Below are 16,009 nucleotides of genomic sequence, written 5' to 3'. Positions count from 1 at the left end.
AAGGAGAGGAAAAAGCCCCAGCCCGGATCCTGTCACCCTGGTTACGCTGATTAAGCTCTGGAAAGCTACAAAGCAGAGAAATAAAATTGAAATTAAAGTTCATAACAGGAAAGCGAGAGATTGAGGCTCTCGGCGCCGTTTCCTGGCTGTTAGCTCCAGCTCCGTCCTTTTTTCCACCCTGTGCACCACTTTAATGTTTAATAACCTCTGTGAAATGGTGCTGTTTTCTGCAAGAGAGCATAGCCAGCGTTTACCTTATGCTGTGCCGTTACCTCCCTCCTAAACCCCCTCCACCTCCCCATCTGTCCCGGTGTAATGTCCTTATAAATGCGCGCACTCACGGAGTTCTATGATGTGTGCGCTTCGCGGGCCCACATGTAGTGTATCAGCGAGAGAGAAAGTCAGAAGCAGCGTTTGGGCGAAGGTAGATGCGGAGGAACACCGACCGGCTTCCCCACTCGCGGCCCCGCCCGCAGCAGACGATCCTGAGGTCTACGGGCGCGAGCCCCCCGACCCGCGAGGTCTGCTCTCAGACACGTCCCCACTGCACTGCCAACCACTGGTTAAAGAAGCGGCCCGTGTGGACTCTTCACGCCAGCCCCAGCTTAGAAATGAATTACGTGTAGGAGAAAACGGAGGAAGCTTTGAGGCCATTTCTATCATCGGGAGCTCCGTAACCAGAGGGGCGGACAGGGCACCTGAGAGCTGACGCCTCAGGGTTGCGTCGGGACTTTGTTTCCCGAGGTCCTCACACAACAGGGCTCTTTACTAACTCTTTACTGGGGGGAGGAAACTGTGACGGGCTCCGCCGGGCAGACGTGCCGGCGCGGCCCACGTTTCCCCAACGAGAAAGCAGACCGCGGGCTGGAGCGGGGCCGCCGGCCACGGCGGAGCGCGCTCACCAGTCGAACCTCGGCCCTCAGGACCGGCTCTACTTCGTCATGGAGTACGTCAACGGCGGGGACCTCATGTACCACATCCAGCAGGTCGGGAAGTTCAAGGAGCCGCAGGCAGTGTGAGTAGCTTTAAGTGCTCTCAGCCCGGCCGGGGGGGTCTGGCAGTGGGGCTCCGCCCAGCTTGGGGTGAAGCGCTGTTACCTCCCGGGGGCAGGACGGTGGGCAGGGTCCGCCTGCGCGCGTCCTGCGGAGACGTTTGTTCCCCTTCCCGTCCCTGGGAGCTGCGGATGCGCAGCCGCCGTCATCCCGGCCCCCGAGTCATTCCCTCACGAGCGGAGCAGCGGAAGGGGCTCTGGGTGCTGCGCCCAGCGGAGCGAGGGCCTGGCGAGGAGCAAGAGAGCCTGGGGGGGCCTCAGGGCCTGACGGCATCGGGGGCTCCCTGCCGGAGGAGACGGGAGGGTTGGGGCTGGTGTAGGAGGAGCCGACAGTCAGCAGAAAGAGCGCAGCGGTGCGACCTTGGAGCCCCAGCGGCATCAGGGTCCTGGACAAGCGTTCCGGGGAAGGGAACCGGGGCTGGGCGCCAGGGTGATGGCCCTGTAGGCTCGGGAGGCGCCGCCGTCCAGGAGGAGGTCGGGGAGGTTTCAGTGGGGTGCCCGCGCCTCGAGGCCAGGAGGCAGGAATCCGTGCCTTCAGGGAGACGCGGGCTCCAGGGAAGACGGAGAATCATCCGTCTAGAGGGGGGCCGTGAGACCTGGAGAATCAGCCCATATTCCAGGGCTAGGAAGTCACGGGGAACTCAGAGAGGCAAAGCTCTTTCACCCCCAGTGAAGATGTGTAGTGCCAGGAACCCCAGTTAATCACCTGAGCAACCGTCCATCAGGCTCTGCCGGCGTTCAGTCTAAACAATAAACCCGCACCGCCCTGGCCCACGTGGGGTGAGCTGGCCTGGGGAGACCCACCAGACGCAGAGCAGGACATTCTTGGGGGCTCGCTCAGGGCTGGTGGTTTCTGCTTTTATTTTTACTTTTCCGTTTTCAGAAATCCCTCCCCTGATCCTGTCTCCTGTGTTGTTAGTTACAAAGCATTAAACGCGCTAATGACAGAGCTGAGCCTGACCACTCAGAGCTGTCGGAGCCAAGGTCAGAACAGCCTCCCTCCATCGAGAAGAAACCCATGGGCGTCCCATTTAGTGCCTTCAACTGTATCTGTGTTGCTGGAACGTTTTATATTTTAAAAATACAGAAAAGGAGAAAGTCACAGGAAAGTCACCCGTGACCCCTCCTCTCCTCCTCCCCACCTCCCGCCGGCCCTCAGAGATGGCCCCCTGTTGAGAGTGTGGTCCTTGTAGTCAGGGGTCCTTCCTCCGCTCCCGTAAACACACTCATGTAAACGCGTGTGCTTACTGAAGCCTTGCAAGAGTACTGTTTGCACAGGCCGAGTCTTGTGGCTTCTCAGGCTTCAAGAACTAAACGCAAAGCAGATTGTAAGACCTCCTTCAGCGTTTATTTGGAGTTTCAGACAATGGACCAATGAAGCGGTGGCTGTAACTGCTTCCTATCATGAATTATTTAAAAGGTGCACCCGGTATGAATTGTGGCCTGGGTCGCACTTCCCCCAGCGCCTGGGGTGAGGATGTGGGGGTGAGTAAACCAGCCCCAGAGTTCAGCACACACTGACCTTTGTCAGCCAGGGCATAGGTGTGTTTTCTAGCACTAAGGTAATTCTGTCCTTGAAGGGGAAAATGGAAATTTGCTTCAGTCTACTGTAGCCCTGACATAGAACAGCCTAGCAGACAGCTACTCTTTAAAAGATTGTGCTCAAAATTTCTTTTAAGCAGTAAATTACCTGTCCACCTGCCCCAGACAAGAAGGGCTTGTTTTGGGACAGGTAGTAAACCTGCTTCACTGATTTTATCAGCTGTGTCATCCCTTGGGGAAGCTGGGGTCATAAAACTGCAGAGGGTCGGAGTTGCCTGTAGGGCAGGACTGGTCTCTGACGGTCCAGGGTCTTCCCTTCCTGTGCCATTTTGATGCCTGATCTTGAGGGTAGAAAGTATCCAGAAGGCCGGAGGGAACAAGCCGGACGCCCGACAGACATTTTCTTTTGCAGGTTCTATGCGGCAGAGATTTCCATCGGGCTGTTCTTTCTTCATAAAAGAGGAATCATTTATCGGTGTGTATCAAGGCCCTGCTGCCCGCAGCACAGAGGAAGCTTTGCTGGCCCTCTGGACTCCATGGGCGTGTGATTCTGTTGAGGGGAGAGGGTGTGTCAAACCTGGAGAGGACAATCCCCCCTACCCCATCATGGACACCTGCTGGGACCCACCGTTCTCTGCAGCCTCCAGGCAAATGTGGTCCAGCTTCTGGTCTCTGGATCTCATTTCTGCTTCTGCAAGAAAACGAGCTTTTCTCTCCCCTGCCGGCTCCTTCCTCTGCCTTTCATGTGGTGTGAGGGTCGGGGACCGTGCGGGCTGAGTTTCTGCTAGTGATGCTCAGCAGAGGAGTGTGGGGAGCTGGGGCGAGTGGGGAGAGGGAGGCCGCTGGGTCCGGTTCCTGCGTTGCTGGTTACGGTGAAGGCAGGACGTTGGCCAGCACTAAGCGGAGAGTGATCAGGATGCCGGGCAGAATGAGGGGGCCGAGTGCACAGTGCGGTGGTTCTGAGCCTGCGGTCTGCGCCCCGGCGGGGAGCCTGAGCCCTCTGGGTGGGACAGTAACAAACTGGGGTGCAGTCCCCGCGGAGGTGCTCGGCTGAGTCTCCGTTGATTCACCTGCAGTCAAGGTGGGCATCACTGGCTCTGTCACTCACTCAGTCTGATTTATTAAGTATCTGCTGTACCCTAGGTGGGCTTCACAGGTGGTGCTAGTGGTACGGAACCCGCCTGCCAATGCAAGAGACATAAGAGACCTGGGTTTGATCCCTGGGTCGGGAAGATCCCCTGGAGGAGGGCATGGCAACCCACTCCAGTCTTCTTGCCTGGAGAATCCCATGGTCATGGGAGCCTGGGGGGCTACAGTCCGTGGGGTCACACAGAGTTGGACACGACTGAAGCGCCTTGCATGCACACAAGTACCCGAGGCACTGCGCTGGGCTCTAGAGATGGAAAATCGCTGGGTGGCAGGTCCCGCCCCAGCTCTCCCAGGCCTGTACTAACGAGGCAGAGCGAAGCAGTTGCATGCGGAGGGACGCTGATGCACCTGCTTCCTTGCAGGGACCTGAAGTTAGACAACGTCATGCTGGACTCGGAAGGGCACATCAAGATCGCGGACTTTGGGATGTGCAAGGAGCACATGATGGACGGCGTCACGACCAGGACCTTCTGTGGGACCCCCGACTACATCGCCCCGGAGGTAGGCCGCTCACTCGCCATGAAACACAGCCACTCGGGGGGTGTGGATGGGACCCGGCATCACCCGTCAGCGTGTGTGGAGCAAATACAGAAAAAGAAAGCGTGAGAGCTGTGTGCACACAGTGAGGACACATCATGCTTCACGGAACTTTTGTTTCTGTTACACGTATGTGTGAGGTGGGTGCATGGGAAAAATGCATTTCTTACAGTCGCAGGCGAAGGAGTGTAAGAACCACCACGGGGTGGAGAAGGAGGGACCTTGTTTGTGAGAAGCTCCATGTGGAAACGGGCTCAGGGATGGTCCCAGTGATGGGATTTTAGCAAAATCAGAGTGATTCGTTTTTTTGTTTTGTGTTTACTTTTTATTGAAGTATAGTTGATTTACAATGTCGTGTTAATTTCAGGTGTACACAAAGTGATTCAGTTACTGTAAGAATATTATTCATATTCTTTTCCATTGTAGATTATTATAAGACCCTGAATATAGTTCCCTGTGCGGTGTAGTAGGTCCTTGTTGTCTATCTGTTTTCTATGCAATGGTGTATATCCATTAATCCCAAACTTCTCATTTGTCCTGCCCCCCTTCCCTTTTGGTAACCACCAGTTTGTTGTCTGTGTCAAAAAATCAAAGTGACTAGCCTATCAGACACCATGCTATTTTATAGGTAATACTTGGTTCTCCAAAGGTGACCCAGTGTTACAGAACCCGCCTGCCTTGACAGGAGATGCAGGTTCCATCCCTGGGTCAGGAAGATCCCCTGGAGAAGGGAATGGCAACCTAGTCCAGTGTTCTTGCCTGGAGAATCCCATGGACAGAGGAGCCTGGCGGGCTGCGGCCTGTGGGGTCGCACATAGTCAGACTCGACTGAGCGACAACCAACAACAGCAAGCAGGTGTCCTCAGCAGCACGCTGGTGTGGATCCCGGCGTCTCGGCCGGGGCGGGCACACCCATGGGGTCTGGCCAGGCGGCTGCAGGATTCGTGTGTTGACAGCAGCAGCCCTGCCACTCTGTCTTTGTTATAACACGTGGAGCAGTTTTCCTCCTGCATTATGAAGCTTCCTACCTGCCAGTGAGTGGGTGGGTTACCAGCCCGGGCCGCTCTGGAGCCCACTTGCTGTCCACGCCCTGCCGTGTGGACGGCACAGTCCCTCCCCACTGAGCTCCGGGATGCAGCAGGTGATGAATTCCAAGTCAGGCCAGCCTTCAGCTCTCTGTAGAGCACTCATGTTAGCCCTTGGTGACGTTGCGGTATTTATTCAATATGCTGCCTCACGCGTTTATCTCTGAGGCGGTAGCGAGAGCAAGACATGAGCTTGGAGATCTGACCAATGTAAGCGCCAATCCAGACTTTATTATTTACAGGCTGTGGGAGCGCAAGCAAGCTACCTAACCCCTCCGAGCCTATTTCTGCAGTGGCAAGTCAGGGACAACACTGCGTTCCCTGAAGAGTTGCTCTGAGAACTAAAGAGGCCGGGTACAGTGTTTGTACCTGGAACCCTCTGTTACAGCCATTATTCCCAAACGGAAGCTAACTTTTATTCCTTTGTCAAGGGCTTTTTTTTTTTTTTTTGCTTGTTATATTCCTCATGTAGAAACAGGCTTAGAATATTTACTTAAAAACTTAAATTCTGAATTACATGTCCAATTATTCTCTTGATCCTTAACCTACCTAACCTCTTTACCTGCAAAGAACTCACACCTTAGTTTCTCCAAGTATATCGCGAGTTTAAATATTTTTCAAATATGAAGGATAAAGAGATGGTACAGAAAAAATATGCCCTCGGGATGCAGTATTTATTCTGGAGGCTTCTCCTGGCTGACATGGATTAAACAGGCTGTGATTGTGAGCTGCGCCAGCTCCAAGTACCACCCACCAGATGCTGCCAAAGCTTGATGGAAGCAGTTTAAGGAATCAAGGTGGCTTTGAGCTTCATCTCTGTCAAGACCAGGTCTCTGCTGATCAAACAAATAGCTTCTCATGTTCAGTAATGCCTCAGCCATCTGATATCGCCAGGGATGAGAGCATTCCACATAGAGGAAATCGCCCAAATAATTGAAGTTTGTTGCCTTTTTCCCAAGGTTCCTTATTGTATTAATTTCATATAGCTGCTGTCTCACTACCAGCTTAGTGGATTCCAGCAATACAAATCTTTTTCTCTTATAGCTCTGGAGGTCAGGAGTCAAAATTCAGTCTCATTGGGTTACTGTGGAATGACCGTCCCTGCAGCAGCTCCAGGGTGACTCTGTCTCCTTTTCTAGCCTCCGAGCAGGTCTTTGACTCCTGGTTCCCTCCTCCGCAGTCTGTGCTGACAGCATCACATCTCGCAATCTCTCTCTGTCTCTTCCAGCCCCAACCCTCCAGCCTCCCTCTCATCAGGACTGTTGGGCTTTCATGGGCTTCACCCATATACTCCAGAGTCATCTTCCCATCTCAGAATCTATAACATCCACAGCTGCAAAATTTCTTTTACTAAGTGGAAGTAGCGTGTTTACAGATTCTGGGGGCTAGGATCTCTGAGGGAAGGGAGCATGGTTCAGCCGACCGCCTCTCACTAGATGATACCTCCTTCCTCCTCCTGAACATATACTAACGTATCGTGGTAACTCTGAGCCTTTTTGTAAACTTGCCCTCTTCGCTGTGTGTGTTTATATAGCGCTGTGCAGCTTGACCATGTGTCAGCTGACATCTCCAGCACCTTGTCCAGGTACAGATTGACTGGCCACCACAGCGGCCCCCCTTTGGTCCTTTCATAACCACACCCACCCACTTCCTGCACCCCACCCACCCCTGACCCCCAGCAACCACTCATCTGTTTTCTGTTGCATAATATTGTCAATTCAAGAATGTTATAGGATGGAGTCATACAGTATCACCTTTTCAGATTGGCTTTTTCCTCTGAGCACCTTCTAGAACCACAGTCATTATTTTGGAACACTGCTTGTCCCACTTAGTCAAGTTACTCAAACACCCCAGGCTTTAGTCTCCACCTGTAAAGGGGCGTGATAATGTCCACCTCATGAGGTTGTCTGTAACTTGGAGAGTTGTTGCTCCTGGTGTTGATTTTGTTCACTTGACTCACACTGGATTGTAAGCCTCCTGCAGCCTTCTAGAAGACTCTCCTAGAAGACCCTGACCACTGCTGTCTTCCTGCTCACTTACTTGGGACAGCAGAGACTAGGTTGACGTGGAAAAGACACTTTGAACCAATATTGATTGCCATTTAAGAGATCACACCTGTATGGGGCTGGCCATGTCATGCTCAGAACTTGAGGACATGCTGTCAGAGAGAGGGATGCTAGAAACATCCATCAGAGAGAGGGATGCTGGGAACATCCATCAGAGAGAGGAATTTTGCGGAATACTGGGAATGTGACATCAGAGAGAGGAATTCTGGGAGCATGGCTTCAGAAAGAGGGATGCTGGGAACATCCATGAGAGAGGGGAATTCTGGGAATGTGACATCAGAGGGATGGTGGGAATGTGACGTCAGAGAGAGGAATTCTGGGAGCATGACATCAGAGAGAGGGATGCTGGGAACATCCATCAGAGAGGGGAATTCTGGAAATACTTTCAGTGGGAGGGATGCTTGGAACAGGGTGTCAGAGAGGGACCCTGGGAAAATTATTTAAGAGAGATAGAGAGGCTGGGAACACCCCTTGGAGAAAAGGATCCTGGGAACATCTGTCAAAGAAAAGGATGCTGGGAACAAGCTGTCAGAGAGGGATTTGTGGAAAAGCAACTCGGGGCCCCTTACTACACCCAGGATCACATGTCTGGCCCCAGATTCCCTCAGGTCCTGTCAGCCTTCATTCCTCTCCTTGTTCCCACTACGCAAGCAATGATAAAGGGCAGCCCACCGTTTCTGCAGTGTCCCCTGCGTGCCGGGCCCTTCTCTCCTTCTCCTCGTGACAAATCCCACAGAGAAACAGAACCCCAGGCCCGTATCTCAGACGAGGTGACCAAGGTGGTAAGGGATGGTCTGAGGTGACATTACTAAAAACTGCTGGAGTCCAGCTGCTGCCCGTGGCTCCAGCTTTCTCCACCACGGGAGAGCATCCCACAGGCCTGCTGTGGAGCCTTCCCCGGGAAGTGCTCCCCATTTACGGTAGAAGAGGTGACACAGAGGGAACCAGATCTACACCCAGATTCCACGTGACTCCCATTGAGGAGTAAGCGGCCCTCCGTAGGCAGCTCTCTCAGGAGTGACTGCAGGTGTTGTGCCTTTTGCTAGCATTTTCTTCATGTGTGTCCAGGACTTGGAATATTTCGCTCAAGGAATCACTGCAGGGTATAGAAAAGACCATCTAGGTTCAAAGTCTGTGAATTGCTCAGAGGTGAAAATAATCCTGTCCTCTGTGTAAACCTTCCTGTCAGGCAAAGGCCAAGTGATTATCTTAGGTGGCATTTTCCTTAACAGGCAAAGCGGAGGCTTAAATATTTGAGACTGTTCAAAAACCTTGAAGTGGTTTTTGTAACATCTCCTTAACCAGTGAAGATGAACAAGGGCTGAAAATGTCACTAACACACATTTGCAGCCGAGATGGACACCCACGAAAGGGACCCAAATCAGAAACTGTTATGCCCGATGTCCGAATCCCCGAGCGGGAAGAGAGAAGGCCTCCAAGACAATGCAACTGGCAAAAAGGGGAAGTTTATTACTGACTCGAGCCAGGGCCCTCTGCCGCATCCAACGCAGTGGTGCAGGTCAGAGAGCCCCCAGCCCAAGCTGTTACACAAATTTATAGGGTGAGAAGCGGATTGGTTACACGTTTGCAAAGCAATTTCATTGGTCAAAACTCTCGCGCGCGGGACTTTCCTGGGGGGTTCCGCCCGGTTCCTAATTTCCTAATTGGCAAACAGTGGTCAGTATTAAGTGAAAGCTAATTGGTCCTAATTGGCAAACAGCGGTCAGTGTTAAGCAAAAGCTAATTGGTTGTATCCCGGTGGCCTGATAATCTTACCAAGTAGGAAGGCCTACTCTCGCCTCACAAAACTAGTTCCTGAAGCTGATGTTAAGGGGACTCTCTGTTCTGACGTAGAAAGGACACTTCGAGGTCAGCTAGAGAATCCCCGAGGCCTCATCTGGACCTCATCCCCCACCTGAAAGTCAGCTATCCTGGCGTGCGAGATCCAGTCAGAGTCAAGGACCTGCCGGCAGCTCTGGCCCGGGAGAGAGCGAGGCAGCGTCTGCGGCCCCGGGCTGCAGTGGGGGCGAAGCCTCTGGAACGTGCACCCCGCAGAACCCTTCCTCACAGCCTGGTGGGGCAGGGCGTGTATTCCCCACTCAGAGGGCGTCACCCACGACGCAGGGACCCTCCACTGAGGACCAAGCCCTCGGAACACAGCTTTTGCCTGTCACACTTGACACACGACTCAGGGGAAGCAGGGGTGGGATTTGGAGCCGAGACCCCGAGCACAAAGCCTGTGTGTCCTCTGCACGAACTGCTCCATCTCCAGAGAGAGAAGGAAACGCCCCGAGGGAAAGGGCCGTGAGTGATACGGACCACGGCTTCTGGAATGTCTGAGGGGCTCAGTCACGACCGGACCCTTTCGTCTCTAAGGCAGTGAGTCAGGATGGTGCCCAGCGGCAGACCCCGCCCCCGCCAGAAGCCAGGCGGCGCCTGCAGCTCGGAGCCCCTCCCCTCGGGCATTCTCCCGGCTCGCGGCCCGTGGGGGCGGGGCTGCCCGAGGGGCGGAAGCCGACGCGGAAGCGGTTCGACGTGGGCCGCTGCCGCCCGGGAGAGCTCAGAGCCGCGGAGGAGCCCGTGTTCCCCTGGGCGACGACAGAGGGGCCTCCAGCCCGGGACACTCCTGAGAGGAGAAGCCTGCAGGCATGCCCGCCCCCGGCGCCCGCCGGCTGCCCAGAAGCGGATATGCACGCCCGTCAGCCGGCGCTGGGGGCCGGATGGGGCCCCGGAGCTGCAGACCCGTCCTGGGGGCCTGGACTCTCATTTCAGCCCTGCACTGCCGGAAGTCTCCGTTTTTATGTAAAATACGTCTGATTCTCCTCTCCCTCCTCCACCTGGGCCGGCCTTCGCTTAGCTCAGATGTCACCTGCTGGACGTCGCCTTTCCCTGCCACCCTGGTCCAGGTAGCAAACCTGCCTCCCCCGCCCCATCCCTGGTCCCTTCAGTGGCACACGTCACCCTCTGATGGACCACATCACGTCCTCACGTTGTTACTTATTTCTTTGTCTCCAACTGAGCTCATTCTGGACCCTTGGCCGCTGTTCACTGAGGAGTCCCTAGCCCTACCTGGGAGTCTGGAGCTGCCGTGGCCAGCAGGACGGGTGTGGGGTGTTGACAGCGAACAGAGCAGGGACGGTGGCCTCGCGGTTCCCCTCATCCATGACAGGGGACCCCCGAGGGTCTGAAGGTGGAGGGTAAGTCAGCCCAGGAACCCAGATGGCCCAAGAGGCCAGAATACCCTCCTCCCTGGAGATGCCTCCTGGTCTCTGGGAATAGGTCGCAGAGTGAAGGAGCGAATACAAGAGGATCTGAAAGGCAAATGAACAAGGGCCTCATTTGGTGCACACAGGCGGGCAGCCAGGCGGTAAATTAGCGCCTGCCAGATGAGAAGCAACGGGGAGAAGAGATAGAAGCCAGTGAGGGGTGCAGCGGCTCCTCTGAGGTCGGGCTTGTGAGCGCAGACCCCACACCAGCCTGGGCGCGGCCTCGGAGAAAGCCCTTGATTAAGAAAGAGAACGATAAACAGGAAGGCGCTTCTTTCCATCAAAGGCCGATTTCCCTCCGTGTTGGGTCACGGTTCAGCGACTCCAGCCTCGTGGGAGACAATGAAGCAGCTGCCTGCCTCCAGAGGAGCAGCTAAAGAGCCCGGGCCAGGCGCTGTGGAAGGGAGGGGGTCTTCCTTAAACTGTATGGCTTGTCTCAGATCTTTACAGGAGTGATGTTGCTTATATTACCTTGTGTATTCTATCGTCCGCCCGCGGTTCTTTGTCTCATGGTTTTCCTGGCATCATAGCTGAATGGGTTTACCAGTTCTCTGGAGCCTTGGGCCCCCTCCTGTGATGTCCCTCAGAGGGTCCAGCCCTTTCCTCCCTCGCCACCCCTCCCCCTCCCCCTCCCACGCGCCCTCCCCTCCCCCTCCCACGCTCCTCCCCTCCCCCTCCCCGCCCTCCCCTCCCACTTCCATGCTGCCCCAGAGAAGACCAGCTCCTTGTGGATCAGCCACCCCTGGATGGGTGCCCTGCTGAGTGGAGACGCATTGACCTCATTGACGTCAGTGTGTTTAATCTGCAAACTCGGTGCTGTTGGCCCTATTTTCCAGATGATGAACCACAGGGGCAGAGGTTCGTTTATTTCCCGGTGGCCTCAAGTCCTCGGCCGACCTGGGCTCTGCACCGGGGCTCCTCAGCTCCCCCCACAGAGGCCGCCGTCCCGGCGGGAGGCCACCCGGGGATGGACGCCCGCCCCGGTCCACACCCAGCCGTGTCCCCCGAGCCGGATGCGCTGACGCATCGTGACTCCGGGCATTCTGTGGCTGTGCTCATTGGCCCTTCTGTTGAAGATTTGTTTAAATCTTTTAAAAATGGGGCCAAAATAACTGAATTCCTTTTGTTGCAAAACTGACCCGGGCCATGGGGAGGAGCAGGCAGGCGTCTGGGCAGAGATGGCCTGCAGTGTTCTCATTGCGGATAGTGGACCACACTCCTGAACCCGCCCCCTGGTTTCATTCTGACGACAGTCCTGCGGGTGAGAGGCGTGCTGCCTGTTCTGCAGACAAGGAAAAGGAGTGGTGCCCGGTGGGGGCTGGCAGACCGCAGGTGGCAGGGCAGGCTCCAGGGCGCCGCCCAGAAGGGCCAGCCTGTGGTCTTCACGCCTCAGTGTACCCTTGCTCGTTTACCGCACTCATCTGTGCAGACTCACCAGACTGTGAAACTCTAAAAAATCCTCTATTCTGGCTGATAAAGGTCTCACAGGCACAAAATGTGTTCCTAACGCCCAGTTCGTTCTGTCTCTGCACGAGTGGTCATCTTGTTCAGACGCGCCAGGAGCATTGTGAACTGCTCCGTACTCGGCAGAGGAGGCCTGAGATAGTTGGGGATAGGGGTCCAATGGGGGCGCCAAGCAGTGAGTCAGCCCCCCACCTATCACCCTCGAGGGAGACCAGTGACCAGGCCGCGGCGGCCGAGCCCGAGAGCCCCTCACGAGGTCAGAAGCTGATGGCCACACGTTGATTCTGGATTGATTCAGCGCGGCTATCTCATAGCCCCACACAGACAGGATGTTTCTGAGAAGGGAAGAGTTCTGTTTGATTTTGTGACTTTTTCTTTATCATCATTGAGTCAACTCTGGCTATAGCTCTGCTCTTTTAAGAACTCGGGGTGACGTCTATAAAATGGGAATCGTCACAGTGCCGTTTTCAAAGCGTGACTTTGAGGATGAGGTTTTGCCTGTAATAAACCTGGCTCGCCTTCGAGAAGGGCTTCATACAGTTGTGTCTCTTATTTGACAGTTTTTTCAATGATCTGATGCTGTGTAACCACCCCAAGACATAAGGGCTTAAAACTAGAACTGAGTTAGCACTGGGATTCTTCGAGTCAGGACTCAGCAGGGCTGTGCCGGCCAGCTTGGCCCACTGGACTCTGGAGGGTCCACGGGGGCCCCGGGCTCTGGCTCTTGGCCGAGGCCCCCCGGGTCCTCCTCTGTGTGGTCTGCCCTGCGTGAGATTTCTCCTTCTTCAGTGGCTCATTCAGAGCTTCAGAGCACCTCACTGAGGCCCCTTAAGCTGCACCTAGAACCCAGGCGCTGTGTCACGCCCACCACGTTCTCTAGGTCAGAGCACGTCCACAGGCAGCTCTGCATCCAGGGGAGGCGCGTAAGCTAGATTCTGGTGGAGGTGAGGCCTGTCCCCCCGCAGAGGCCATCCAGGATGGGGGGGTAGGGGGAGTCCCCTGCACAGCTGGGCTCCGTGTTGGAGAACCCTCAGCACGCTCCCTAAAGGGAGCAGGTCTCAAAGGCTCCAGGACCCAGGCAGGAGGGCCCCGCTCTGGTTACCCAGCTGGGATCAGCAAGCATTTTCTGCTAAGAGCTAGAGAGAAAATGTTTTAGGCTTTGCCTTCATCTAAATTTTAGATTTCGCCAATTTGAGCAACTGTTCCTGCCAAAAGGCTCAAAAGACTGATCATCTTTTTAACATTTTTCCATTTGCATTTAAGCAACACTGGGCTCCCAGGCTGCAGAGGGCTCGCTGGATTTGAGCTGTGTGCAGGCCAAGGTAGACCGTCCCCACCCTCACAGCGCCCTCCTGGGCCTCCTTAGCTGGAGTCCTTACAGGGCTGGGGTCCGCAGGGCCAGAGGGACCCGCCACCCGTTCTGAGAATCCCTCCCAGGGTGGAGCCCTGGGTCTTCCCCACCGGCTCCGTGTCCCTGCTCCCAAGCCCACCAGGCCCTGGCCACCCCCATGGATACGGGAGATGCATCCGGTGCAAGGTGGCTTAGGTGGGATTAAAACTCAGTCTCTGTTACTGTATCACATTCCTCATGTATTTAGCTGTAAGAAGGTTCTTGGAAATTTCATGTTGGGTGAACAGAAAGAATCTGAAGATGTCCCGTTCTTCTGATGCAACAGGAAACATGGAAGTTAGTTTGGCATGGGGCTGAAGAGGCTGGGGGACCCAGGGCAACTGGGATGGTGTTCTTCCAGCCCTGGTTGTTCCGTGGTCAGCTTCCTGCCTTATCCCTTGACGAGCAATGTTACAGAGGAGCTGGAGAGAGATTGGCTAAAGTGAGAGCTTAGAGCTTTTCCACAGAGCCTGGAAATGGGGGTGCTTTCTCCCCGGGTAACGCTGTGCTCCTCACGCCTCATCCGAGGACCAGTGACAACCTGCTGAAGCACATTCCAGAACCGGACACACCAGGTGTGCGTGTGGGGCGGGGTCTTCCCACCAGATCAGAAGTCTGGTGGTTTATTTAGAATTTCACGTGTGCCTCCTTCAGAATTAGCACAGCCCCTGTGGAAGACAGTTTGGTATTTTCTTACAAAGCTAAACATAGTCTTCACCGTATGATCCTGGCTTCTTGCTCCTAAGTGTTTACCCAGATGAACTGAAAACATACGTCTGCACAAAAGCCCGCACGCACGTGCTTACAGCAGCTTTAGTCGTAGCAACCAAACCCTGGGTGCTGGCGAGACATCCTCCCGCAGGTGAGCGAGTAAATAAACTGTGGCGCGTCTGAGTGGTGGAGTATTATCCAACACTAAAGAGAGGAGCCCTCAAGCCCTGAAAAAACCTGGGAGAGCCTCAGTACATACGACTAAGTGAAAGAAGCCAGCCTGAAAACACTGCTCACTGTGTGTGCTCAGCTCTAAGCGTCTGGAAGAGGCAAAGCTAGGAGGACCGTGAAAAAGACTAGTCATTGCCGTGGTCCGGGGAGTGGGGACAGGGCACAGAGGGGTCTGAGGACGCGGAGACTCTCGTGTACAATAATGGCACATGTCATGGTACATTTTCAAAAACCCATAGGACCCCAGGCCAAAAGTGAGCCCTGAGGTAAACCTGGGCTCAGGGGATGACGAGGTATGGCTGCAGGTTCATCGGCTGTAACGACGGCACCACCACTGTGGTCCAGATCGTGGAGGCCAAGGCCGGACATCCCGGGTTCAAGTCCCAGCTTTGCCCCTGACTGGCTGTTCAGCCCAAGGCTGAATTAAGCTACTTAACTTCTCTGTACCTCCTCCTTCATCTTTGAAATGGACTGCTCCTACTGCCGGGGTCTCGCAAGGGCTCTGTGTACCGACGGAGAGGACACCCTGGCCCTTGGTGAAAGTCCTGATTGTTGCTGCTCTCAGCTGCAGCTGAAGCTGCACACGCTGCCCCCGATTCCACGAAGCCCCGTCCGCTTCAGGCAGGTTGTGTGGCCCCGGCCCAGGACAGAGGGGTGAGTGGTCCTGGAGCAACATCCTTCCAGCTGCCGCTGGCCTGTGGCCTCCTAGGAGACCAGGGCTGCCCGCCCCGCCCCCCAGCCCCTGTCTCCCTGGTCCTGCGCCCAGGCTGGCAGAAAGCCGTTTATACCCCGTTTACAAGACAGGCAGCCGTTGGCAACATCCTAACGCCCCTAAACACGTGGCTTGAGGGGCTATAGTAATGGTCACGATGACAGACAGCCGTGGAGCTGGTGACGGGGCCCCGGGGCCCACCTCTGCCTCCCATGTGCCACTGAGAGGTCACCGACTCCAGCCTTCCTGCGAGCCTGCCTCTCCTCTCGTGAGGTTCCTGTGATGGGAACTGTGTTGCCGGGGCAGCCCCTCGCTGGAGCATCCGCAGGGCACCGGGCATCTCCCGGGCTGGCCTGTGCTCCCAGTGCCAGAGACCCTGCGCCCATCCCCTCTGGGGACAGACCGAAGGCAGCTCCCGCCCACGCTGCAGTCCCTGAGCCATGGCCTCGGCCAAAGCTGGCTTCCTGGGCGGGTGGGAGCCGGGGCACCCCACTGGGTGGAAGGACCGGTAGGACTCAGATGGTCTGGACCAGCCCTGTCCAGGAGGAGTGAAATGCAAGCCAGGACTGCCTTCAGGCAGCCATGTGTCTGAAAAAAGAAAGGGGGGAAGTTAGTTCTAACATATCTTATTTAACCCAGTATATCCAAAGTGGACGGCTCTCCACGGGGTATTCTGCACTTGGGGGTTTTGCACCCAGAGCGCATCTCCGTTTGCACTGCTGCTTCTCAGAGGCTCGGAGCCGCACGTGGCTGAGTGGCTGCTCAGGGGGGCAATGCGGGTCTCCCCGGCTCACGGGGCGGGGAG

At 55.5% G+C, this 16,009-nt stretch overlaps 1 protein-coding gene across 4 annotated transcripts in view; it reads left to right on the top strand.

The window, feature by feature from the left end:
* The window catches only part of PRKCA (protein kinase C alpha), a 55,539-nt gene that overhangs the window by 15,910 nt on the left and 23,620 nt on the right, over positions 1 to 16,009 (top strand). For all 4 annotated transcript variants that reach the window (XM_043443158.1, XM_043443014.1, XM_043443088.1 and 1 more), the window contains 3 exons: positions 924 to 1,015; positions 3,006 to 3,068; positions 4,105 to 4,243. In XM_043443158.1, coding sequence (XP_043299093.1) covers positions 924 to 1,015; positions 3,006 to 3,068; positions 4,105 to 4,243 — 294 coding nt within the window. The remainder of the gene's footprint in view (positions 1 to 923; positions 1,016 to 3,005; positions 3,069 to 4,104; positions 4,244 to 16,009) is intronic.

The sequence above is a fragment of the Cervus canadensis genome, chromosome 1, assembly GCF_019320065.1.
Source record: "Cervus canadensis isolate Bull #8, Minnesota chromosome 1, ASM1932006v1, whole genome shotgun sequence".
Classification (NCBI taxonomy): domain Eukaryota; kingdom Metazoa; phylum Chordata; class Mammalia; order Artiodactyla; family Cervidae; genus Cervus; species Cervus canadensis.
The sequence above is the reverse complement of the archived record's forward strand: the minus strand, read 5'-3'. Positions and strand labels throughout refer to the sequence as shown.